The sequence below is a fragment of the Haliotis asinina genome, chromosome 2 (assembly GCF_037392515.1).
Source record: "Haliotis asinina isolate JCU_RB_2024 chromosome 2, JCU_Hal_asi_v2, whole genome shotgun sequence".
Taxonomy (NCBI): Eukaryota; Metazoa; Mollusca; class Gastropoda; order Lepetellida; family Haliotidae; genus Haliotis; species Haliotis asinina.
This window is the reverse complement of record NC_090281.1, coordinates 55,750,612-55,776,235: the sequence shown is the minus strand read 5'-3', so window position 1 is coordinate 55,776,235 and position 25,624 is coordinate 55,750,612. Positions and strand designations below refer to the sequence as shown.

At 39.5% G+C, this 25,624-nt stretch overlaps 3 protein-coding genes across 5 annotated transcripts in view; all 3 read left to right on the top strand.

Moving 5' to 3' along the window:
* LOC137271892 (fibrillin-1-like) overlaps positions 1-11,373 on the top strand; it is a 79,865-nt gene extending 68,492 nt beyond the window's left edge. The window contains exons 26-31 of the mRNA XM_067804279.1: positions 625-738; positions 1,237-1,398; positions 6,331-6,453; positions 6,816-7,016; positions 8,577-8,771; positions 8,933-11,373. Coding sequence (XP_067660380.1) covers positions 625-738; positions 1,237-1,398; positions 6,331-6,453; positions 6,816-7,016; positions 8,577-8,771; positions 8,933-8,967 — 830 coding nt within the window. The 3' untranslated portion in view covers positions 8,968-11,373. The remainder of the gene's footprint in view (positions 1-624; positions 739-1,236; positions 1,399-6,330; positions 6,454-6,815; positions 7,017-8,576; positions 8,772-8,932) is intronic.
* Positions 11,374-13,798: 2,425 nt separating this feature from the next.
* On the top strand, positions 13,799-16,329 carry LOC137272712 (heat shock 70 kDa protein 1-like). Its single transcript, XM_067805096.1, has one exon. The coding sequence runs from the start codon at positions 13,907-13,909 to the stop codon at positions 15,815-15,817; it is 1,911 nt and encodes a 636-aa protein (XP_067661197.1). The 5' UTR covers positions 13,799-13,906; the 3' UTR covers positions 15,818-16,329.
* Positions 16,330-18,427: 2,098 nt separating this feature from the next.
* On the top strand, positions 18,428-25,312 carry LOC137273941 (BTB/POZ domain-containing protein 6-B-like). 3 transcript variants are annotated; one of them, XM_067806854.1, is made up of 4 exons: positions 18,428-18,614; positions 19,410-19,539; positions 20,291-20,572; positions 22,165-25,312. In XM_067806854.1, exons 2-4 carry the CDS (start codon positions 19,424-19,426, stop codon positions 23,351-23,353), a joined length of 1,587 nt encoding a protein of 528 aa, XP_067662955.1. In that variant the 5' UTR covers positions 18,428-18,614; positions 19,410-19,423; the 3' UTR covers positions 23,354-25,312. The 3 variants fall into 3 exon arrangements, with proteins under 3 accessions (XP_067662955.1, XP_067662956.1, XP_067662954.1); XM_067806855.1 differs by having other exon boundaries at positions 18,565-18,674; positions 22,165-25,301; XM_067806853.1 differs by lacking the exon at positions 18,428-18,614 and adding an exon at positions 18,797-18,968 and having other exon boundaries at positions 22,165-25,301.
* Positions 25,313-25,624: the final 312 nt, after the last annotated feature.

Here is a 25,624-nt window from a genome sequence, read left to right as displayed (position 1 = left end):
TGATGATGTTCTGTGAGGCTGGTGATGTTCTGTGATGTTGATGTTCTGTGATGCTGATGATATTCTGTGATGCTGATGATGTTCTGTGATGTTGGTGATGTTCTGTGATGCTGGTGATGTTCTGTGATGTTGATGATGTTCTGTGATGTTGATGATGTTCTGTGATGCTGGTGATGTTCTGTGAAGCTGGTGATGTTCTGTGATGCTGATGATGTTCTGTGATGTTGATGATGTTCTGTGAGGCTAGTGATGTTCTGTAATGCTGGTGATGTTCTTTGATGCTGATGGTGTTCTGTGAAGCTGGTGATGTTCTGTGATGCTGATGATGTTCTGTGATGTTGATGATGTTCTGTGAGGCTAGTGATGTTCTGTAATGCTGGTGATGTTCTTTGATGCTGATGGTGTTCTGTGAAGCTGATGATGTTCTGTTATGCTGATGATGTTCTGTGATGTTGATGATGTTCTCTGATGTTGGTGATGTTCTGTGATGTTCTGTGATACCAGAAACTGAAGCGATCACCAGTCATGAGAGGATCAGCAGCAATCATATTCATGATCCATGACCCATAAGATCAGAATATGGTCATTTCACTGCTCTCACCCTAAACTCCCTGCTTGTTTCAGATAAAAACGAGTGTCTTATCCCGAACATCTGCGACCACAAGTGCGTGAACCTACGAGGCACCTACCGCTGTGAATGTAGACCCGGCTACTACTATGATGGCGCAGGATGCAAATGTAAACTTTCTTGTTAACTAATACTTGTTTACCTAACATATTAAGACTGTCTCACTGCCAACGCTGGACTCTCATATATTAATAAATGATGATCCTTTTCATACTTATGGATCAGAAAAATATTAGTGTGGTCCTGGGGTGAGGATGTTTGGTATCAGAGGGATGATAAGCCATCGTGTTAGATGCTTAGTCTCTCATTTAGAATCATACACTTTGCTTACCTCCCTAGAAGAGCTTATGGCATGACAGTGTTGTCAGAGTTTTCTTGATGGTTTGTTGTGGGTTGTTGCTCATGATTTCAGTCACTGGTTTCAACATGACTGGAATGGTGATGATAACACTGTCATGACGTGTGATCTGCACCAAATCCTTTTCCTCCTTAATTACTGATTCTTTGAATTTGTTTCAACTGAAGTTTCCTGTAACTGCAGACTCTTACTGGAAGTCATGCTAGAAGGATGCAGTAAACATTCTCAGTACCCATGACTTGTGTTTCAGTGTGCCCTCTGGGAACGTTCAGCCCCAAGTTCTCCAACCGACGAGCTTGTGTCCCCTGCCCTGCCAAATCCTTCACTCTACAAAAAGGCAGCACTTCCATGACGGAGTGTGTCTGTGCCAAGGGCTTTGCAGGGACACCAGCAGAGGGCATCAATTGTATGGGTCAGTACAGTCATCTTACTTTAGTTAAGCCAGGGCTTCAGTTGGTCCTGAACTTCTTGTGTTTATTTGGATGGGAAAGCCACATTAACTTGATGCAGCAAGTGGCTGCAAGAGCTTGATGGTCCCCAGGGAGTTCAGATTGGTAATATGTTGTGCTGCTGAAATTAACATCCAGTGATTGAGGAAAAAACAAGGAAGCTTTTTGAGTTTTCGGGATGGACTATAGTGCTTTATAGATACACGTACCCATATAATAATTGTTAAATTCTTTGCTGAAATAACATCCAGTGATTGAGGAAAAAACAAGGAAGCTTTTTGAGTGTTCGGAATGGACTATAGTGCTATATAGATACACGTACCCATATAATAATTGTTAAATTCTTTGCTGAAATAACATCCAGTGATTGAGGAAAAAACAAGGAAGCTTTTTGAGTGTTCGGAATGGACTATAGTGCTATATAGATACACGTACCCATATAATAATTGTTAAATTCTTTGCTGAAATAACATCCAATGATTGAGGAAAAAACAAGGAAGCTTTTTGAGTGTTCGGAATGGACTATAGTGCTATATAGATACACGTACCCATATAATAATTGTTAAATTCTTTGCTGAAATAACATCCAGTGATTGAGGAAAAAACAAGGAAGCTTTTTGAGTGTTCGGAATGGACTATAGTGCTATATAAGTACATGTACCCATATAATAATTGTTAAATTCTTTGCTGAAATAACATCCAGTGATTGAGGAAAAAACAAGGAAGCTTTTTGAGTGTTCAGAATGGACTATAGTGCTATATAGATACACGTACCCATATAATAATTGTTAAATTCTTTGCTGAAATAACATCCAGTGATTGAGGAAAAAACAAGGAAGCTTTTTGAGTGTTCGGAATGGACTATAGTGCTATATAGATACACGTACCCATATAATAATTGTTAAATTCTTTGCTGAAATAACATCCAGTGATTGAGGAAAAAACAAGGAAGCTTTTTGAGTGTTCGGAATGGACTATAGTGCTATATAGATACACGTACCCATATAATAATTGTTAAATTCTTTGCTGAAATAACATCCAGTGATTGAGGAAAAAACAAGGAAGCTTTTTGAGTGTTCGGAATGGACTATAGTGCTATATAAGTACATGTACCCATATAATAATTGTTAAATTCTTTGCTGAAATAACATCCAGTGATTGAGGAAAAAACAAGGAAGCTTTTTGAGTGTTCAGAATGGACTATAGTGCTATATAAGTACATGTACCCATATAATAATTGTTAAATTCTTTGCTGAAATAACATCCAGTGATTGAGGAAAAAACAAGGAAGCTTTTTGAGTGTTCAGAATGGACTATAGTGCTATATAGATACACGTACCCATATAATAATTGTTAAATTCTTTGCTGAAATAACATCCAGTGATTGAGGAAAAAACAAGGAAGCTTTTTGAGTGTTCGGAATGGACTATAGTGCTATATAAGTACATGTACCCATATAATAATTGTTAAATTCTTTGCTGAAATAACATCCAGTGATTGAGGAAAAAACAAGGAAGCTTTTTGAGTGTTCAGAATGGACTATAGTGCTATATAAGTACATGTACCCATATAATAATTGTTAAATTCTTTGCTGAAATAACATCCAGTGATTGAGGAAAAAACAAGGAAGCTTTTTGAGTGTTCGGAATGGACTATAGTGCTATATAGATACACGTACCCATATAATAATTGTTAAATTCTTTGCTGAAATAACATCCAGTGATTGAGGAAAAAACAAGGAAGCTTTTTGAGTGTTCAGAATGGACTATAGTGCTATATAAGTACATGTACCCATATAATAATTGTTAAATTCTTTGCTGAAATAACATCCAGTGATTGAGGAAAAAACAAGGAAGCTTTTTGAGTGTTCAGAATGGACTATAGTGCTATATAAGTACATGTACCCATATAATAATTGTTAAATTCTTTGCTGAAATAACATCCAGTGATTGAGGAAAAAACAAGGAAGCTTTTTGAGTGTTCGGAATGGACTATAGTGCTATATAAGTACATGTACCCATATAATAATTGTTAAATTCTTTGCTGAAATAACATCCAGTGATTGAGGAAAAAACAAGGAAGCTTTTTGAGTGTTCAGAATGGACTATAGTGCTATATAAGTACATGTACCCATATAATAATTGTTAAATTCTTTGCTGAAATAACATCCAGTGATTGAGGAAAAAACAAGGAAGCTTTTTGAGTGTTCAGAATGGACTATAGTGCTATATAAGTACATGTACCCATATAATAATTGTTAAATTCTTTGCTGAAATAACATCCAGTGATTGAGGAAAAAACAAGGAAGCTTTTTGAGTGTTCAGAATGGACTATAGTGCTATATAAGTACATGTACCCATATAATAATTGTTAAATTCTTTGCTGAAATAACATCCAGTGATTGAGGAAAAAACAAGGAAGCTTTTTGAGTGTTCGGAATGGACTATAGTGCTATATAGATACACGTACCCATATAATAATTGTTAAATTCTTTGCTGAAATAACATCCAATGATTGAGGGAAAAACAAGGAAGCTTTTTGAGTGTTCGGAATGGACTATAGTGCTATATAAGTACATGTACCCATATAATAATTGTTAAATTCTTTGCTGAAATAACATCCAGTGATTGAGGAAAAAACAAGGAAGCTTTTTGAGTGTTCAGAATGGACTATAGTGCTATATAAGTACATGTACCCATATAATAATTGTTAAATTCTTTGCTGAAATGACATCCAGTGATTGAGGAAAAAACAAGGAAGCTTTTTGAGTGTTCAGAATGGACTATAGTGCTATATAAGTACATGTACCCATATAATAATTGTTAAATTCTTTGCTGAAATAACATCCAGTGATTGAGGAAAAAACAAGGAAGCTTTTTGAGTGTTCAGAATGGACTATAGTGCTATATAAGTACATGTACCCATATAATAATTGTTAAATTCTTTGCTGAAATAACATCCAGTGATTGAGGAAAAAACAAGGAAGCTTTTTGAGTGTTCGGAATGGACTATAGTGCTATATAGATACACGTACCCATATAATAATTGTTAAATTCTTTGCTGAAATAACATCCAATGATTGAGGGAAAAACAAGGAAGCTTTTTGAGTGTTCGGAATGGACTATAGTGCTATATAAGTACATGTACCCATATAATAATTGTTAAATTCTTTGCTGAAATAACATCCAGTGATTGAGGAAAAAACAAGGAAGCTTTTTGAGTGTTCAGAATGGACTATAGTGCTATATAAGTACATGTACCCATATAATAATTGTTAAATTCTTTGCTGAAATAACATCCAGTGATTGAGGAAAAAACAAGGAAGCTTTTTGAGTGTTCGGAATGGACTATAGTGCTATATAGATACACGTACCCATATAATAATTGTTAAATTCTTTGCTGAAATAACATCCAATGATTGAGGGAAAAACAAGGAAGCTTTTTGAGTGTTCGGAATGGACTATAGTGCTATATAAGTACATGTACCCATATAATAATTGTTCAACTTCATATTTATGGATCAGAGGCTCTGCTTGATGACACGGTTAATACTTGTCATCACATTACAGATAATTGTATGTTGTTGATAATATCAGTCACTTGATAATCTTGTCCAGACTTAATTATTTGCAAGCTGCCATCACACAGTTTGTCAGTGCTGACTGCAGAAAACAAAATCCCAACACAGAGTGTTAGGCGCTGAGGGCTTACTAAGTCCCTACTACTCATACTTATCGTCAGAGGCCATTTATGATGCTGTCGACATCCTGATCTCAGTCTATTATAGGCTGCCTTGATAAAGCTGGTATACCACTTAATACCAGGTTAAATGCAAAATAATTCATGTTAAGCTTTCATACTACACTCTCTCACCAATCAGTATATGTAGCTGCTTATGATATTTTAATGACTCAACAAGACTTATGATTACACGATGCCATTTAGAAAGTGGTCAAATGCGACATATGTCATATTTGGGATTTCACTTTCTTAGTAAAGTACAAATTCTAGTACTTTTTTCGGTTCTTAGTAAAGAATCCCGGATGAGACTCAACCGGAAAAAGTACTAGAATTTGTACTTTACTAAGAAAGTGAAATCCCAAATATGACATATGTCGCATTTGACCACTTTCTAAATGGCATCGTGTAATCATAGCTTTCGGCCTTGGGAGCCGTGCCAATTTACACTCATCAGAGGGGTACACAACCTACGCAGTCTAAACTACCAGTTGTCCGACTTTCATTTTTGTGGAAGTCGCGGTGGCTGAGCGGGCTAGGCGGCTGACTTTGTGTGCTGGCGATTAGGTGCCTTACTCTGAGGGTGCGGGTTCGAATCCCGGATGGGACTCAACCAAAAAAAGTACTAGAATTTGTACTTTACTAAGAAAGTGAAATCCCAAATATGACATATGTCAACGAGACTTAGTTTTGAACTTTTAAAAACTAATGTTGATGTATTTAGATGCTTTTCTCTCTGCATGTAAACAGGGGCATTTGGGTACCTCAGTGGTTCAAGCATTTGCTGGTCACACTGAAGGCCTGAGTTTGATTCCCCACATGGGTACAACGTGTGAAGCCCATTTCTGGTGTATACGAGCGACTGTGATATTTCTGGAATATTGCTTAAAGCAACATGAAACTAAACTCACTCTCTCAGTGTATGTGAACATATGAAGTCAAGACAAAAACTAAATGTATGCACCGATAACACACATAAGAACTGACAGATTTCCCAGTTGTTTTTACCATTCACCCAGAATACTGATTTAATTCCTGTGTACATCCATGCATGTTGTTCTTTCCCCATTCCATACATGTGTGCACTTCAGTGTTCATGACGCTGCAGTAAGATGAGAGTTATGGTGCCTAAAGTTGTTCTTTATGACTGTTTGTAGACATCAACGAATGTGACAAGGAGAACGGCGGCTGTGAACATCGGTGTATCAACTCCCCTGGGAGCTTCTCCTGCACCTGTCGCCAATCCTACACACTGCAAGATGACAAGAAGTCCTGTAGACGTACGTATTCTTGGCTTGTTTATGTGTAAGTAGTGATGGTTTGTGCAGAGGGTTGAATTGGGACAGGAATAGAATCAAACTAGTAATCAAATTACAGTCAAATCCCGATGAGATGCTGGCATTCGACTCACCGTGATTTGACTGTAAATGGAAAAATATTTTTCTGGGGAACCACTACAATGATGTCAAGAGGAAGAATTCTTCATGAACAAGAAAAGTGAGGCAACATGAATATTTGTGTGGAGTTTTGTTTATAGTGAGGATTGGCCTTACAATTCCTCACATATATTCATCCCCAACCAAATATTCACACAAAACCATGAAGTGTTGATAATGGACAGAATGTTGATGATATTTCACAGGTGTGACTTGCCCCACACTGAAACGCTTTCCCAATGGTCGCATCTGGCCCCCTGCCTGCACGTCCCCCCTCGCTCTCAGCAAACTGAAAAAGGGGACAATCTGCTCCTTTCGCTGTTCACGTGGATTTGAGCTGATTGGTCTGCGGTATCGGAGTTGTCAAGCCAACAGCACATGGTCGGGATCCCAGCCTCACTGTCAGGGTATGCTTGCTCAGTATATAAACATTCCAAGTTTCAGGGTTGCAGGTGTTGTTAGGTATTGTGAAATAACGTGTGAGTGTGTATGCAGTCTGATGGGTTGAGAAGTAAATTGTTTGATGTGTGATCCTTCAGTAACATGTGAATGGATTCAGGGTTTAGTGTAGGAGGTGTGAAAATCAAGATTCTGGGATACAGAGGATGATATATCAAATACACAGACTTAAACTATATGTAAACAGTTGACTGATCACACTGTGCTTCATTGCTTGTTTTAGTTCGACAGTGTCATGAAAATAATTCCTAACATAATAATTCAGACTGCTGGTTTTGGTTTTCAACAGTTTGTCACAGAATGGTCAGTGCTATATAGTAGTGTGTGATATGACTACATGCTTTCGATATTTTTCACATGTTCTTGTGATGCCCTGCCACTGTGCCACATGCAAATAACTTTTGCCAAAATAATTTGGCACATTTTCTTATGAGTTATGTTTTCAATTCTCTGTGGATACAATTACAAACTGCAACAGCTGTACAATAAAACTTGTACAAAACAAGAACATTAGGAATGCCAGATGCTAGTGAAAAAGATGACACCATGTATTTATTTGAACATTGCGATAGGTTTACAACAGCATCAAGAATACCTTTATGATGGTGTGACTTTAGTCATAGGTCACTAAGAAAGCTGTATCAACAGGACACCTGTTTATTATCATGTATCTTGTGAATTTAAGGGTTGTGGGGTACCCTGAGGGTTACCTCCTTATGCTTAATGACCGGAGTTTTATTCCACACATAGGTACAATGTGTGAAGACCACATCTGGTGTCTCCTGCCCTGAAATTGCTGAAATATTGCTAAAAGTGGCGTAAAACCCAACTCAGTCATTAGTGGGTTTCCCTCACGGAGTAAACCTAGATGACCAATCAGCTCAGTGGTGTTGTTAGAACATCCCTCTGAAGAGTGGAAGGTCACAGGTTGATGCCCGGCCACGTCATGCCAATAGACATTAAAATATGGTACTTGGTTGTTGGGTCTCTGCCTGGCACTTTATTAGATGGATACAAGAAGTACTGGTCTGCTTGGTGTCAGGTATTCATTCTTCACTGCGGCATGGAATCTCAGTGAGCTGGCAGTGTAAAACCAGCTCAAGTCTGGGTTAGTACAGGCAGCCACACAAAGCATCTCATCATCTGAGCAAAATATTGTAAACCATTTAACCCCATTTCACCTCACCTTCACCCAGATGACCTGAACTCTAGAAATTAATTTTGCTGAATTTTCTCAAATTTGAATTAAAACTCAGACTTATGTGAAAACCCAGACTTCAAAAGGTTTTAAGAAATCAGGTCGCAGTTCGCATCCTTCCTCATGAAAATTGTTATCAGTGATTAAACTGAAATATTTCAATAAATCAAAATTTATCTAAACCCACTCACTGACCACTGTCAGAAATTATAAAGGTCTGCAGCCACAGAGTAGGGGCCCCCATTTTGTTATTTAAACATGAAAGTTACATTAGCCTGGGTTTCATATCAGATCCAATTATATTTTCCAGGAGTATACTGTCCTGCTTTAACAGAACCAAAAAATGGCAGTGTCCAGCCCCCAGTGTGTCTGACGAACTCTGTACCATTCAAACAACGTTGTATGTTTACGTGTAACAAAGGCTATGTCATGATAGGGAAACCGGCAACCAAGTGTAAAGCCAGTCAACGCTGGAGCAGTTCGAAAAAACCCAGATGTGTGCAAGGTAATTACATGCAACACATCACTCTTGTCAGGTTTGCAGGCATCTTTGGGGGCTATGTCAGAATACAGAATAATATAAATTTAATTATAACTGCATTTGTGAGATAATTGCATTTTTTGCTGTTGTTACTGTTAAATTCTCATTGTTATTTATCTTTTCAGAAAAACGCAAGAAGAAGACAGTCAACGAAGTATGACGTGAATTCTAATGGAAGACAAGACATGTCATCACTTTCCCTGCTTGCAAACATTAAAATCAGAGATTTACTCTGGTGCAATACCTGTGCGCTTGGAGATCTTAGAAGAAAGAGAATTTCTCATCAGCATTCATGCGTTCTGAGTTTCTTAGCATAGACAAGCAAGCATTCTTATCAGCTTATCTGATATCTGTATTTTGAGAGAGAAGTTTACTGGCTTACGTCATGATTTTGTTGTGGATAATTTGTGCAGCCTGTCATAATTGAGACCGAAAACTTGTTACATATTTTATAGCTAAATGCATTCTTTTATAACACATAAACATAGATACACTCATTCATTAATCTATGTCTTCAAGAGGCATTTTAGGAACTGTTGTTTATAGGGTGGTATCTAGGCCGTGGGGCTGGTGGTGTGGTTGCAATGTTGATGAATGTAACATGATATGTTCGAGTTTGTTGGATGATCTCATCCTCTATATTTCCAAGGCATGCATTCTGATAAATCTTCACTTCAACGGCGTGATAACTTTATTAGCTCCCTTTGCTGGCTCCATATTCTAACAGTAGCCTATCAGCTAAGCCTTTGTTACAACCGAGCTTACCAGTGTCAATAAAGATAGCAGTCGCATATGTGAAGAGTTGTTTGCAGTGCGACTCAGATTTTGGGAAATCATTCAGACAAAATGACAAGTTCGTAACTTGAAAAAAAACATACTAGTATGCAAGAACTCCTTCTACCTCTTTCTGTCAGTACCTCTGCATGATTTGTGTTGTCAGGTTCAATCATTTAGACAATTTAAGAAGTGAAAGTGAGTCGTGATTAGTATGTTCAACTTGGCAGACACCTGATTGGATAAAAAGCCAGCCAAGGGAGGTAATAAATTTGCCGTAGATGCATCCAGGGTACAGTGGAGATTTATCAGACCATATACCCTGGAGATATCAAGGATGGGTTGATCTCTAATGAGGATGTTGTGGTCTTGGGGTCTCTCTGATGTATGTCATAGTTTGGCTGCTGTTGGTTTCCTGAAGCCTGTGATAGATCTGTCCACACCTCCTGTTCACACTTGGCCACTGCGGCACTCAACACTTTACAAGTAGTTCATCCATTTGCACCCACAGACACTCAGTACAGACTTGCAACAGAATAAGACTTGTCACTACATCAATATGGGTAGTGTATGTTGTTGATCATAGTCAATACCATTGACATTCTGGGAAAGGGGCAGGCTTTGATTGTTCAGAATTCAAAATGTAACTTGGCAAAATGTAACAGTGTTACCATTCTCTTCCCACAGTGGTTACTTGTCATATCTTCCTACGTTCGTAGGAAGATGTGACAAGTAACTTCTGTGGGTAGAGAATGCTGTGTTATTACACAAAAAACATATTGTAGAGGATGGTCAGCAGCACAGTGATTCAGTCACAGAAGACAACTTTGCTGGACATCCAGAAAATTATCATGGTTATGGTGGTCCCATGATTTCTTAATAAAACAGAAAATTAAATGTAACTTGTCATCATTTCATGGCAGAACAAAGAAAACAAATACTGAATAATGTTTCTGCACACTGATTTCTTCTGTTCGTGACTTTCTTATTCAGTGAACACTACAATGACCCTGCAATGGTTTAAGGGTAGTTTGTGGAAAAGTAGGGTTCCCTTCATCACTTGAAACATATCTACAAGATAATACTCCTCAGCAAGCTCATACTCTGTTCACAGGTTTGCCTAAGTCCACACACATCCATGAATATATATTTTTTTCTTTGAAATGTCCCATTTCGTGAAAGAGTATAAATGAAAAAGATCTTGCAAGAAGGGCCTTCTCTTATGGGTTGGTTTTCACCTGCCTTAACTAATCTAAATGTGTTCATTACCAATTTATGGTGTCGTTGAAGTCCACACACATCCATGAATATATATGTTTTCTTATTGAATATACCATTGCATGAAAGAGTGAAAATGAAATGATTATGCAGTCTTGAAGTATCCTTTTTTTTTCAAATAATAGACTCGTTTCTACCCCCTTAAACTAATCTAAATGTCACTGAGTTTCACATATTTTATTTATTGTAAAGAGTATTTTCAGGTTTATGCTTGAGTGTAAGAACAATCAACACTATAATAAATACGGTGTAAGTGTATCATTTATACCATTTTACTGTAGGCAGAATTTGGTTAAAAATATCTTGTAGGTGCCTGGAATAAGTTGGGGGAAAATGTTCTTCATTTGTACATAAAATCACAATTGTATTTAGAAATTAAGGATATATATTTCACAAAAATGGAAAGGTTATTCATTGAATCATCATTGGGTTTGTGCTGGCTTTAACTTCTGATGATAGTTCATAGTATGGATATATATCACAGATTTTGTCAAATAAAATAGTAATATCATGATCTGTGTCATGTTGTTTATTCATAACATTGTGTGATAGTCTGTAGAATAAACAGAAAGTGAAGGACGACATCATTTATGTTGATGTCAATACAATAGCAATGAAAATAACATCAAAGACAGGGGCTTGTATTGCTGGAAATAAAATATCCTGGGTCCAACAAGCCTACACTGATATCCAGTAGGATATACATCCTTCTTTCTTTATATGTATATGGATATCAGTGTAGGCTTGTTGGACCCAGGATGTTTTATTTCCAGCAATACAAGCCCCTGTGACATCAAACACTTGCGTACACCATATTCACTAGTGTCCCAGCCGTGATAGTTAAACTGGGAGTTTAGGAGTGAGCATATCTGTATACAGCTTGTCACTGAGCAGTTTGTTTTGTGGGAAATATTAGTGGGTGCAAAATTGCCAGATCAACTACCAACACATGGGAGATAACTCATTTATTTGCTACGTCCTACCTCCCATTCTTTAACATTTTTAAGGTTACTTTAGACTTAGGTCACAGGCGCTCGACACTGGTACGTATTTGGAATACATACCTGAGTCAAGTACTTATGATATCGGACAAAAACTTGCATCATGGTCTTGAATTCTGTGCTGTACGAACTCTGGCATGTGCTATTTTTTAAAAGAGGTATCCCAGCTTTTCGGAGACCCGTTGGCTTTTGCAAGTCAAGTGTAACATTAATAATTATATAATTTTCATGAATTTAATTTTCAAGTGATCCAAGTCAAATTTTCAACATATCTAAAGTGCCGTGAACGCCCTTAAAAATGGCGACCTGTGGGATTGTGCATTTTGGAACCGTACGTTAGTTGATAAATGTGATGTAATTAATGAAATTGTGGTAGAGGAATTAAACTGAAATCGTGTGCGCAGAGCAGAGATGATTTAAAAAAAACGCACTCCATGAAAATTATTCATGCTACACTGAAAGAACATGTAAGATATGGGATAACGCATTAAGTGTACGATGTGTCCGTTCTTTGTCTTTTCCCTTTTCTCTCACTTTCCTTCTTGCTTCGATTTATATTTTCTGTGTGAAACGACAGTTTTGCTGAAATATACTCCGGAAGCTCTGAAGCTGAACACTCTGGGGAAAGCTGCCACGAACAAGTTGAGAAAAATATACGGAAATGGAATTTTGTCTGGCAATAGCCGCTTTTGGGGTAATACCTGACACTGCCCCTGTGGACAATTGTTTTCTTTGACTCAAGCGCACATTAAATCCCTTCATTCCAGTCTACGAGAGTGTCACATATCTACCTGTGCTTCTGCATTACAATGAAAAGAGAAAATTCAGGCATACTGAAACTTCATTTCAATTACTTTTATAATTCACGTTTGTATATCTAACAGTCTACACAGTTTTTTCCGGTGGCCATTTTTTGTTTTGAAATTCAATACAACACGAGTTTGAATCTGGTATGACATTTTCTGACAACAATAAAATGAGTTCAGCTGAAAGGGGTACATACCGAATATACACACTTTGTTCCTCATTGGGAATAAAATACAGGGATTTGTAGGTGAACCGATAGTAAGTGTTAATTCTGGTTTAGACCCTGAGGGTTGTCATAAATCAGCAAGGCAGGAGCATGTACGATGTGAATGACGACATCCCCTGACTGCTCCCCTCCACCCCCAATCCAAGAACAAAAAAGATGACAGACCCTAAAATCTTCATCACCCTCCAACCCTGGCCATTGACTAGATGATTCATTCTGTGTTCACTCCCCCTTGAAATCCCATGCGATAGTTCTTTGATAATATAATTTCAATTTAGTGTGTCTCCTACGATAAAAACGAAGACATTAACAACCGTGGGTACAATTTTATATAATCCTAGCAATTCACACCTTTCATTAAGTCTTTTTCCTTCTCTCCACGTATAGATATATAAAAATAGTAATTTAATTTTCACGTACTCTAATGTTGTCTTTCTCTATTGCGATAGAGTATTTATTCATGGTATTCCCATCACTGTTTTCTGCTGCGACAGCGTCTCGAATATTCCACATTGGACCAGCAACCACACAAGTATGTTGTGTGATTCAGGGAATATCGTTTTCACCACTGCACGCCACGAGCCTCGAAAATTCTGGAAAGATTGTTCTTCGGAGATTTCCGTAGGCCCTCGTGAACAGTCGTGTCAGTTCGAGAAAGCCGTAAGTCAACGGAAAAGGACGACTGAGCCGAATAAGGCTTTCAATGCTCACGGAAATAACCGAATTGTCCATTGAGGATGGAAAGAGTTGTCTCCCATGGGGAATTCCTGATTTATTCATGACGCCACGAGGAACTAAAAATACATAGTAAACATCACGGCATGTGCTTTTCTAGAAGCTCCTCCGTGTTTCTGGTCCGCCCTGATCGGCTATATAACCTGGAACGCCCATAACTACCGCACATACAACACATTGACAGCAGAGGGAACACTGCAGATTCAGTAAGAGCTCGAAAGGGATCTTAACTTGACTCAAGTTATATTCTCGGACCACATCTCTTCTCGATACTTACAATGACAAGGGGTAAAGCTCCAGCTATCGGGATCGACCTGGGAACAACATACTCCTGTGTTGGAGTATTTCAGCATGGAAAGGTGGACATTATTGCGAACGACCAGGGAAACAGAACGACTCCGAGCTACGTCGCTTTCACGGACACTGAGCGGCTGTTAGGAGATGCGGCCAAGAATCAAGTGGCTCTCAATCCCCAAAACACCGTGTTCGATGCAAAGCGACTCATCGGCCGAGACTTCAACGACGCTACTGTCCAGTCCGACATGAAGCACTGGCCTTTCAAAGTTGTCAGTCATGGCGGCAAACCTCGTGTTAAGGTCGAATACAAAAATGAGGAAAAGACATTCACACCTGAGGAACTTAGTTCCATGGTTCTTACTAAGATGAAAGAGACTGCCGAAGCATACCTGGGTACCAAGGTAACGGACGCTGTGATCACAGTGCCAGCATACTTCAATGATGGACAGCGGCAGGCGACAAAAGATGCCGGGATAATTGCCGGTCTAAACGTGCTCAGAATCATCAACGAACCGACAGCAGCTGCGCTAGCATATGGACTTGATAAGAATCTCAAAGGTGAGAAAAATGTTCTCATTTTCGATCTCGGGGGAGGGACATTTGATGTGTCTGTTCTGACAATTGACGAAGGGTCCCTGTTCGAGGTGAAGTCGACAAGCGGCGACACTCATTTGGGAGGTGAAGATTTCGATAGCAGGATGGTGAACCACTTTGTGGAGGAATTCAAGAGAAAACATAGGAAGGATTTGAGTGTGAGTGCTCGAGCTATGCGTCGACTGCGCACAGCATGTGAGCGTGCAAAGAGAATCCTCTCAGGAAGTTCCGAGGCGGGAATAGAGATTGACTCTCTTTTCGAAGGCGTCGATTTCTACAGTAAAATAACACGAGCAAGGTTTGAAGAGCTGTGTTCCGACCTGTTCCGAGGTACCCTGGAACCAGTGGAGAAAGCCCTTCGTGACGCCAAGATGGACAAGTCGAGCATCCACGAAGTTGTTCTTGTTGGAGGGTCCACTCGAATTCCAAAGCTCCAGAAACTTCTGCAAAATTTCATGAATGGGAAGGAACTGAACAAATCCATCAACCCCGACGAGGCCGTTGCCTATGGCGCTGCTGTCCAGGCTGCCGTTTTGACCGGTGACACAAGCGACGCTATCAAAGACGTGCTTCTTGTTGACCTTGCTCCTCTGTCCCTGGGGATAGAGACAGCGGGTGGCGTCATGACCAAACTTGTGCCAAGGAACACCACCATCCCGACCAAAACAAACCAGATTTTCACCACCTACTCCGACAACCAACCCGCTGTGTCCATACAAGTTTACGAGGGGGAGAGAACCATGACCAAAGGCAATCACTTGATGGGCAAGTTTGACCTGACTGGCATCCCGCCAGCTCCAAGGGGTGTTCCACAAATCGAGGTTACCTTTGACATCGATGTCAATGGCATCCTCAATGTCACCGCAGTGGAGAAGGGCTCAGGGAAAACCAACCAGATCACCATCACGAACGACAGTGGGCGTCTCAGTGCCGAGGAGATAAAGAAAATGGTAGACGACGCGGAGAAGTACAAGGAGGAAGATGAAAAACAGAAGGAAAGGATAAACAGTCGGAGCAAGTTGGAGTCGTACATCTTCAGCGTTAAAGGTGCCTTGGAGGACGCTGGGGACAAACTAGGGGATGGGGACAAGGAGACAGTGAAGCAGGCATGCGATGAGACACTCACTTGGCTGGACAATAACATGCTTGCTGATCGAGAGGAATACGAACATCAGTACACGGAACTTCAGAAGACGTGCAGTTCTATCATGGCTAAACTACATGGGGCGGGGCAGAATGGGCATGGTCAAGAATCTCACCCCAAAGGTGGGGCATCGAATGATATGGATGTCGATTAGCTGGACTGTAATCGAAATTTGTTCTCGCGGATGTGAATGTTATTGTTCTGTGTTGGACTGTATTTTTTCTATAGGACTATGTAAGTAATAATACTGATCACAAAGAGTACATGGATATAATGATCTGATTTACATATAAGGGCTAAAGGTTAAATAATGTTTTGTTTTTATAAACCGGCGGTTTTAACTATGTCATGAATGAAACTTCGAATTTAGTGTAAGTAGGTTGATTAACATTCTATCACTTTATTTGCTTGGATCGAAAATTCTGTCGGAAATGTGGTTTGATTCCTTCTTAAAAGTCAGGTTAAACTGTTTACTTCGTCCAACACTGGAGCATGGACAGATACAAATGAACAGAATGCTCTATGAAAATGAACTCACTACCTCGGTTTCATGCAGTTATAGCACATATCGATATATTTCCATCACGAACGTAAAGTATCCATCGGTGGTATTTGTGTTTCCACCGGTTTAATGTTTGATGTTACGTGTATGTAATAAAACTCTTGAAATTACTGATGAGTTGTTTAATGTATGTACTGATTATGTGCATGCTTACGATATACAATCCGCTCAGTGGCTGAGCGGAGTGTTATAGTTGGATCGCTTGGTGTTATCCTCCTCCCCCTTCATTAAGGGGATGGCACCCGGACAGGTGGACAGTAGGTCAGTAAATAGTGCTTGACACACCCACTCAAATTTATGGTATGCACAGGCGGATACAGAGAAGGGGGTGCGCTTTCTCCACAGAAGGTTATTAAATGACCATTGAAACTGTCGTGAAAAGGAGCGCAAGTGAAGAGAGGAGCCCATTTTGCATAACATTTTGAGCAGCACACGCACACGCACACACTCAAATAAAACAAACTGTTGTATCCGGACCTGGCATATAACCTCGATCAGTGAGTTGGCACTGCGCTACTTGATTTAACATTGACAAACACATTCGTGCATGCACATGTATGTGTATCATAGCTCCTGTGCATAGGTACTGGATGCATCTACTTAGTAAAATGGTTTATGTTGGGCATACGCGAGGTATGCAACCCAAGGAATTCAACTGTACTTCAGCCAAAGTAATCAAATACCAAAGCTTTGAAACCGGTGAAGATCCTGGTAGAACTGATCGACAACAACCCATGCTTGTCGTAATAGGCGATAGGCGAGTCAGGCTCGCTAATCTGGTTGACATATGTCATCGTATCCCACTTGCGTAGATCACTGCCCATGCTGTTGATCACTGGATGTTCTGGTCCAGACTCAGTTATTTACATACCGCTGCCATATAGCTGGAATATTGCCGAGTGCGGCGTAAAACTAAACTAACAGTTCTGATGACGTTACAGATCACGTCAGGAAGTCGTGCCATGCATCATACCCAGTGGAACTGCAACGGAATGTCCTCTTTGTGCAGCTTCCTTAATGAGATGGGTGCTTCTGCAAACATATATCATCTGACAGAGTGAGTGAGTGAGAATAGTTTTACGTCGCACTCAACAGTATTTCAGCCATATGGCGGCGGTCTGTATATAATCAAGTCTGGACCAGAAAATCCAGTGATCTACAACATGGGCATCGATCTGCGCGTTTTTGAACTGATGACATGGCTGTGTCAACCAAGTCCACGAGCCTGACTACCCGATCCCGTTCATCGCCTCTTACGACAAGCACAGTCGCTCCATTAGAGAATCGAACAAAATACTTGTTAATGATCATGTGGATGCTGGTGATAGAGTGAGTGAGTTAGGTTTGACGCGATCGGGTTTAGCAATATATCGGCAATAACACGGCGGGGCTTTACACATTGTACCCAAGTAGGGAATAGAACACGGGCCTTCGGCGTTACGAGCCACCGTTTTAACCACTAAATGGATCAGTCAGGAATATTACATAATTTATTTAGTGACTGTCAATTAAGATGTATTATGCGATTTTTGTTGTCCTTCTTTATGGGTGTGTTTTAAAGGATTTCGGTAATACATCGGGTAGAAAATATTCATTTAAACACTCTAAAAGCACTTAATGGGAATAAACTGAAAGAAATTAACCCATAGGTTGGGTAATTAACACATTTTCTAATTTTGTTTACTGATAGTTGCTCTACCTTTGTTTATGAAGGAAAGGTATATTCATAACTATTTTTGCAAATGTGCTTAGAATGACTCATGTATTTTCACTGCAATATATAAAAGAACAAAAAAACAATTAGGAAATCAGCAAATATTTTGCAAAAATTTAGTCTCGTGTAAAGTAATTTCCACCCAAAATTATAATGTCCGAATGTAATATTTTTCAGCAATTGGGTAAAGGTGTGAACGCGTGTATGTTACTCTTGTTATCTATTGATATGTATAAATCAATATTTCATGCATCTTACATGTATAGCATGTACATATGTATATAGCATATGTGATAATAATACCAAATAACTAGTTTTTAAAACTCCCATGTTTTTGTATGTTTTAATATTACATTTGTGGGGTTCGAACGTGAAACGTTTCGAGTGGTTATGATGAAAAAAAATGCCTTCTTGCAGGTTACGGAAAGAGGCGAGTAGTTACGAATGGAATGGCTGTGCACTCGGAAAAATATCGAAGGTTTTACGCCAAATAAACTCTTTGCAGGGACAATGTGCGCATGCATGCGCTGTTGTTCAGCTTTGATTAGTTGAGTTCGCAGAAGAGTTACTCGCATGATGTGTTTGGTTCATTTCCGGCTCTTCTGGCGCTGCTTTTCAAAAGACCAGATCGAAACCGAAAGTGACGTGGGCACTGAGTAAAATAAAGAACATCAGGTAACAACAAAGGTGACACGTAGTTCACTTGCGAACAAAGTACCCCCAAGCTCCTATCAGGTAGACATGCAATTCATCGGGAGCACACTGAATTCTTTTAATTGACTCGACACGGGTTTCCGGATTGATCATTCTGATCAAGTTAGTCACGTAATGTTAGTGTTGGGTATCCCCATATTTTCATATGTGTATATTTGTGTTTATGACAGATAAATTGTTGTTTGTAGCTGCATATTTCCTACTCATCTGGTTGTCCAACATGCTACAATATGTTCCATCAACAAATCTTCAGTGATGGTAACTACTTCTTTCAACAACTGACCAGAGCTATAAATAATCAGGATAACATTCACGGTAATTAACGGATGAATTTATACAGATCAAGGTTACAGCATAATTAGAAATTATGAACAAAACTAGACCTAGTTAGTACATTGCATTATTATTGGTTTTAGCAGATTTTGTGTGTGTGTTTGGACTTTCCAGTTAGACATGTGGACAAGAGAAACCTTGATTGAAATTACAAGAACAAGTGCAGAAGCAGGTCATTCAATTTAAGTGAAATGTCCAAACATTTAACAGTCGGCTTGATTCATTAGGAAACTTTATAGATCTGAATTTTTTTACTGCAGTGTATTGCTATAATGTATATTTTCATGAGCTAATCAGATTTGAAGTGAGATTACGTCAGTCTCTATTCTTAACTTAAGAATGTTTACTGATGTTTGGTGGGCCATGTATTTTCTTCAGCGTAAGTTGATATAAGACCCTAAATGAGATGTTAACATTTTTCAGAAGCTAAGTCAACCATGCAGCCCAAGAGAAAAGCTCGACGGACCAACAGGATGCAGACTTCGCCATCAGAGAGTACCGGGTATGCAATGGGATCTGATGTGAAACAGACCCCACAAACATTGAAAAGCAGGTGAGTTATGTCACAGAATATGTGAACTGATGATCTTCATACTGGGGATTTATTGCTGGTTTCAGTAAAGCAGCATAGTGCACTTTAAATTTCTCTGGCATGGTCCCATGCAGCGTCTGCTTGCCAGTCCAGTTTGCTCTGCACATGCCCAATAAAAGAGCATTAATTGAAAGCTGTCTAAACATTGTTTCTGTGTGATAGTATGACAGTTAACATCCTTCTGTTCTTCTTCATCAAAGTGGTAAATTGGAACAGGTGGTCTTACACACAACAGTTTACTATGCGGAGTTGCTCCCTTTCCCATGAGGTAAACTATACTCAGGGTTGGAGTTCAGTTTACCATGATTATATTTCTTTGTCAGCTTAAATATCCTTGCGTCCCTTCAGCTTTCTATCCTAGTTAGTTGACACTGGCTACTGTTCAAAGCATCACTCCCTACTCCTGTTTGCACTCACTGACTCAACCGCTCAATCATTCTCGAACTCACTCAAACACTCTAATGACCTTCCTGTTTTGTGCAAGAGGCAAGAACTATGAGTCACCAGTTGTTTGGTCCTCACTCACTGACTTGGTTCATAAACTGTGATCAAAACCTGACATCATGGGGTGGAGCTCATATCAACCACTGGTTAGCTTGGTCCAGATTTGAACAGAGTAGGGCCAGCATGTTTTTTTCAGAACATTAAGAAAAGCGTCATGCTGAAGAGAATATATCATTGAACATGTTGAAAGATGACGTTTCCTTTGCAGTTCCCCTCCAGTCTCACCCCCAATTCTGATGTTCCCAGAGCTGGAGGAGTGGAGGAAGGGGAAGACCCTGACGCAGTGTCACGAGTACATGCTGACCAATCAGGTGGCCTGTGATGTCTTCTTCACTGTAGGAGTGAATGAGGACAGGTATGGAGCACACAAATACAAGCTCCTGGCAGTATCTGATGTGTTCTACATAATGCTGCTTGGGCCTATGGCAGAACATGACAGTACAATCAAAATCCCAGACATCGAGCTGGGCACTTTCAAAGCCTTTTTAAGGTGAGTAATTTAAGAAGTCACTTCCACTTTCACAAGCTCTAGCCTAAAATGGAATAAATCTTCAAAATGAGAAGTCATATTAGCATTTATATCACCTCACACATAAATGTTTCTTTCGGATTGGCTGAGCGCTCCTTTGTTATTTTCAATCTATCCCACTTACAAGCTAGTATCATTTTTTATACATCCCACTGGGAATGTCAAACTGATTTGGTACTTAATGGTAGTAAAGATGGAAATTACAGATGTCTTGTGAATGCAAACTGATGGAAGATAACTCTAAATCTGTTTTTCTTGTCTGCAAAATTTAGTACCTCAGTAAGTCAGTACATCATGTTAGGTTCACATAACATACAGGATGTCAAAATGGCTGACACAATGGATGTGTTTGGAGAGAAGTTCATGAATCGGTGCTGATTACAAGTGTATTTCATCATTGATCATTTGACTAATGATCATCCCAGAGGTTTCACCAGGAATGTGACCCATGAAGGTCCCTGGGTAGAATAGGCCTTCAGCAACCCATGCTTGCCATAACAGGCAACTATGCTTCTCATAAGAGATGACTAACGGGATCGGGTGGTCAGACTTGCTGACTTGGTTGACACATGTCATCGATTCCCAATTGCGTAGATTGATGCTCATGTTGTTGATCACTGGATTGTCTGGTCCAGACTTGATTATTTACAGACCGCCGCCATATAGCTGGAATTTTGCTGAGTGCTGCGTAAAACTAAACTCACTCACTCACCAGGAATGTAGAAGTCTCAGTGTCTTTGTCCATTCATTTTGAAGAATACAGCCAGGTGTAAAATATGTTGTGCATGCACTTTTGAAAGTAAGATTTACAGTAATATAACTGGCTTCCATTATAGCATCACATTATAAATCATATCAAATATAAAGGCCACTACCTCTGGCTATTTACATTTGGAGGTCCTCGGCAACAAATGGGAATTGTGTGTACCTTGACAGGAAGGATTGTTGCTCACAATGTCACACACGCACACACACATGCACGCACATACACACACCACTCACAGTTTATTTGTATTAATTGTGTGAGATTTCTGTTGTAGGTGTACACATACACACACCACACAAAGCTTATGTCTGTTACTTATGTAAGGTTACTGTTGTAGGCACACACACATGCACACGCACCACAACTCAAGCGTATTACTCTTGCAAGATTTCTGTTGTAGGTACTCACACACACCACACACAGCTCATGTCTGTTAACTATGTAAGGTTACTGTTGTAGGCACGCACGCATGCACGCACGCACGCACACACACATAGACAGTCACACACGACAGCTTAAACCTATTACTCATGCAAGATTTCTGCAAGGTATACACACATACACACGCTACACCACACCACACAGTTTATGTAAGGTAACTCTGTCAGGTTACTGTTGTAGGTACACACACCCCACACAGCTTATGTCAGTTAACTCTGCAGGGTTACTGTTATAGGTACACACACCAACACACAGCTTATGTCAGTTAACTCTGCAGGGTTACTGTTGTAGGTACACACACCACACACAGCTTATGTCAGCTAACTCTGCTGGGTTACTGTTGTAGGTATGTGTACACAGAGGAGCTGGATGTGACACCTGACACCGTCATGCAGATGATGTATGTGGCCAAGAAGTACAATGTAGAGCCACTACTTACAGCCATAGTCGCCTACATTGATGCCCACATGTCCATTGAAAGTGCCTGTGTTGTCATGGAGCAGGCCCATCTCTTCAACGAGCCCATGCTGGAGACTAAAGCCCTGGAATATATCGAAGATCATGCAACCAGCGTGTTGGAATCTAAAGAAGTCACAGCACTGTGTGCTGGTTGTCTGAAGAAAGTTGTGTCATCTGATAATTTACATGTCAAACTCGGGGTTAGAAGGGACTTACAGGAAGCGGAACGAAAAACAGCATCAGCTGAATTGGAGAAGTCTGTATTGACGGGTGTCATGACGTGGGCAACTCATCAGTGTGTTAAAAACAAGGTCAAGGCTACAGGGAAGAACAAGCGGAAGGTCCTTGGTGACATTTTATGGGAAGTTCGCTTCTCGCAACTTCCACCCAACTATTTAGTGACAGAGGTGTCCAAAATGAAAATTTTGTCCTTAGAAGAGAGATGCATGATTCTTGAACATGTTGTTGCACCACCAAATAAGGCAAAGTCTAAAATTTGTAACATGAAGCGTAGAGGTCCGCATGAAAACATTCGCACAGTGCCCCGATTCCGATGCACATCTGAAGAGACGTGCAGTAAGAATGACAGTTACCATGCTGTGTCCTTTACAACAAATGAAGACTTGTATTTGCATGGCTTCAGTCTGTTTGGAACCAGCACAGGCAAAACGTGTTTGTACAAAATCCACTCTCAAGTGTTCAAAGACAAGGAGGTTATTTGTAAATTGAACACCAAAGTCCTCGACAAAATTGATGACCTTGACATCTGGATGAAAAGGAAAGGTGTTCATAGACGTACCAACGAGGAAGTTTTCCGGGTGTATTTTCAGAGAAAGGTGCTGATTGAGAAGAACACTATGCACACCTTGTATGTTGATCTTGAGGGTCCGCAGTGTTACACTGGTCTGGGAGGACGTTCTGAGGTCTGTTTTTACTCACATGGTCTTGTACAGATCACATTCCATGATGCGCCAGATTTAAACCTTACTTCCAAGTCCCAAACTGACACTGTCAGTGGACAGATTCCATCCTTATTGATCTCTCTCATTCCAAGTACAAAACAAGAAACATGCTAGTAATGCTAAACATGCTAGTTAGCCATGCTAACCATGGCTACAGACTTGAGTCATGCTCTGGTGAACAAATTGATATCTTTCAATATGTCAATAATTAATGAGTATGCCTGTTGCCATGGTAATGAGGGTTTGGTTTATAACCGTCAGTGTAGTTTTTTCGTTGCCATGTTATTTGCAACAGTGAATGCCATCAATCACTGCCGTGGTAATCATGTTCATTCCTGTACAGTTCATAACGTGTTGAACAAATGGACATGAAATCTGTTTGCATGTTTTGTAAGGATCATTGGAGGGATTCAGTGGTATAGATTTAAGGTATCAACGAAAAACTTATTGTATCTTATTAAAGTACTGTTTTAGTTTCAACAAGATCTCACCACTTTTTGAGGGTTGATTGAGTCCTGAGTTTCACATAGAAAGAAAAAGTGAAATAGTCTGTTGATAAAATGTCCTCATATCATTTGTCAGTAATTAATCAGAGTTATCTCCTTTCCTTTATTCAGCATTTAATCATGTTAATAATTATTAGGTGATGGCACTATAAATTGGCAATACAACCATACTTGTTTTTATGATTTATTGAATTTAAACAAATATAAACATGGTTTCTTTGTGCAAAGTAAATAATACATAGGCAGTCCAACTCTGTTACCTGGAATATTGGGGGTAGTTTTAGACATGACACAAGTGGTATGATGAGTTCAGTCTATATACATGATATGTATGTGTGCTGGATGGCATACGTTACCCTTCATCCATGACAATAATGCCAGGTTACTTCTAGTGCTGTCTAAAAAGATTGGTAATCAGAAATATCATTGATGGGATTCATTATTAATGCTTATCTATATGAAAATTGTCATAATGTGTAAATTATATCACACATGAACTATTGTGATAAATAAGTTGTTAGATTTACTCAGAAATACACCAAGTTAAGTCTTAATTCATGGACTGCTCCTAACTATGTTCAAGACAGAGTTTCTCAGTCATCCAAGCCTACATGTCACTGCTCACTGCGACTAATGTGAAATGTATTGATTTCTTTCATATTTTTTAGTCATTTTGCAGTGTATGAAATAAGGCCTGTCCAACCGGCTGAGACGGGTTTGATTTCTGATAGATGGTCTTTTAAAGTTACCAGGCCCCGGGATCATGAACGTGTCTGTCTGGGTTTGGGGCGTATTTCATTCGCTGCATTTTGACTCCATGCTACTTCTCTGTTATTGATTTAATGGTGATTGATCTGAATGATATAAATCGATAGCTAGGCCTAGTTACTATGGTTATCTTTTGTACCTGTAGTTTCTGCATCAGGGCAAAGACTGGTTTATGGATAATGTGTCTGTCCCAGAGGGTGGAATGTCTGTGGTTTGATCCCTGGCTGAGGCACACCAGAGGATGATACAGTATTTATTGTACTTGTTTCCTTGCATGACATGGCGCTCCCCGTAAAGGGAAATAAACAAGGACTGGTCAGTTGGGAGATATCCAGGTTAGAATTGGTCTTCAGCTACCAGTGCTTGTCGTAAGAGGCGACTAACTGGATTGGGGGGCCACTTTTGCAGAATTGATTGACAGATGTCATCATATCCCAACTGCACAGATCGATGCTCTTACAGTTGATCACTGGATTGTCTGGTCCAGTCTCACCATGAAACTGGAATATTGCTGACTGCATTGTTAACTACAACAAAAAAGTACAGTGTCCTCTTTGTGTTGGGCGTCCATGTTAAAGTGTATCTTAGTGTGTTAACCAAACAAATACTCATTACTATGATGTACCAGTACTATTGATCACATTGTTAATCCCTATTGAACATCCTCTCATTCCAGTTTATAAACAGACCCTTTGGGCATGTTCATAGTTCATCACTGACCTATGCAATTATTCATATCAGTGAGTATTCTAACCCCCATTTTGATACAAGGAATAAAGTATTTCAATAGTGATTTCAATTTGTCTTTTTTTTGTCAGAGTGATACAACAGATGAAGTCATCTTGCAATGCATATACCATGGCTGTGCTGATAGTGTAATACTCGATCGGTTTATGTTTGAAATGTGCTTGATTTTTAAAACTGTATACCAGTTTGTACCAGTTATTTGGCTACCAACTCATTTTGTACTCTGGCAATATTTGAATCTGTTTTAGTTTCAACAAGATCTCACCACTTTTTTGAGGGTTGATTGAGTCCTGAGTTTCACATAGAGAGAAAAAGTGAAATAGTCTGTTGATGAAATGTCCTCATATCATTTGTCAGTAATTAA

Bases quoted from the DNA above. Each gene is read 5' to 3' on its own strand.
- LOC137272712 (XM_067805096.1), top strand. From the start codon at position 13,907: ATGACAAGGGGTAAAGCTCCAGCTATCGGGATCGACCTGGGAACAACA.
- LOC137273941 (XM_067806853.1), top strand. From the start codon at position 18,884: ATGTTCCATCAACAAATCTTCAGTGATGGTAACTACTTCTTTCAACAA. The intron at 19,540-20,290 runs GTGAGTTATGTC...TTTCCTTTGCAG, and splicing joins CCACAAACATTGAAAAGCAG to TTCCCCTCCAGTCTCACCCC. The intron at 20,573-22,164 runs GTGAGTAATTTA...TTACTGTTGTAG, and splicing joins ACTTTCAAAGCCTTTTTAAG to GTATGTGTACACAGAGGAGC.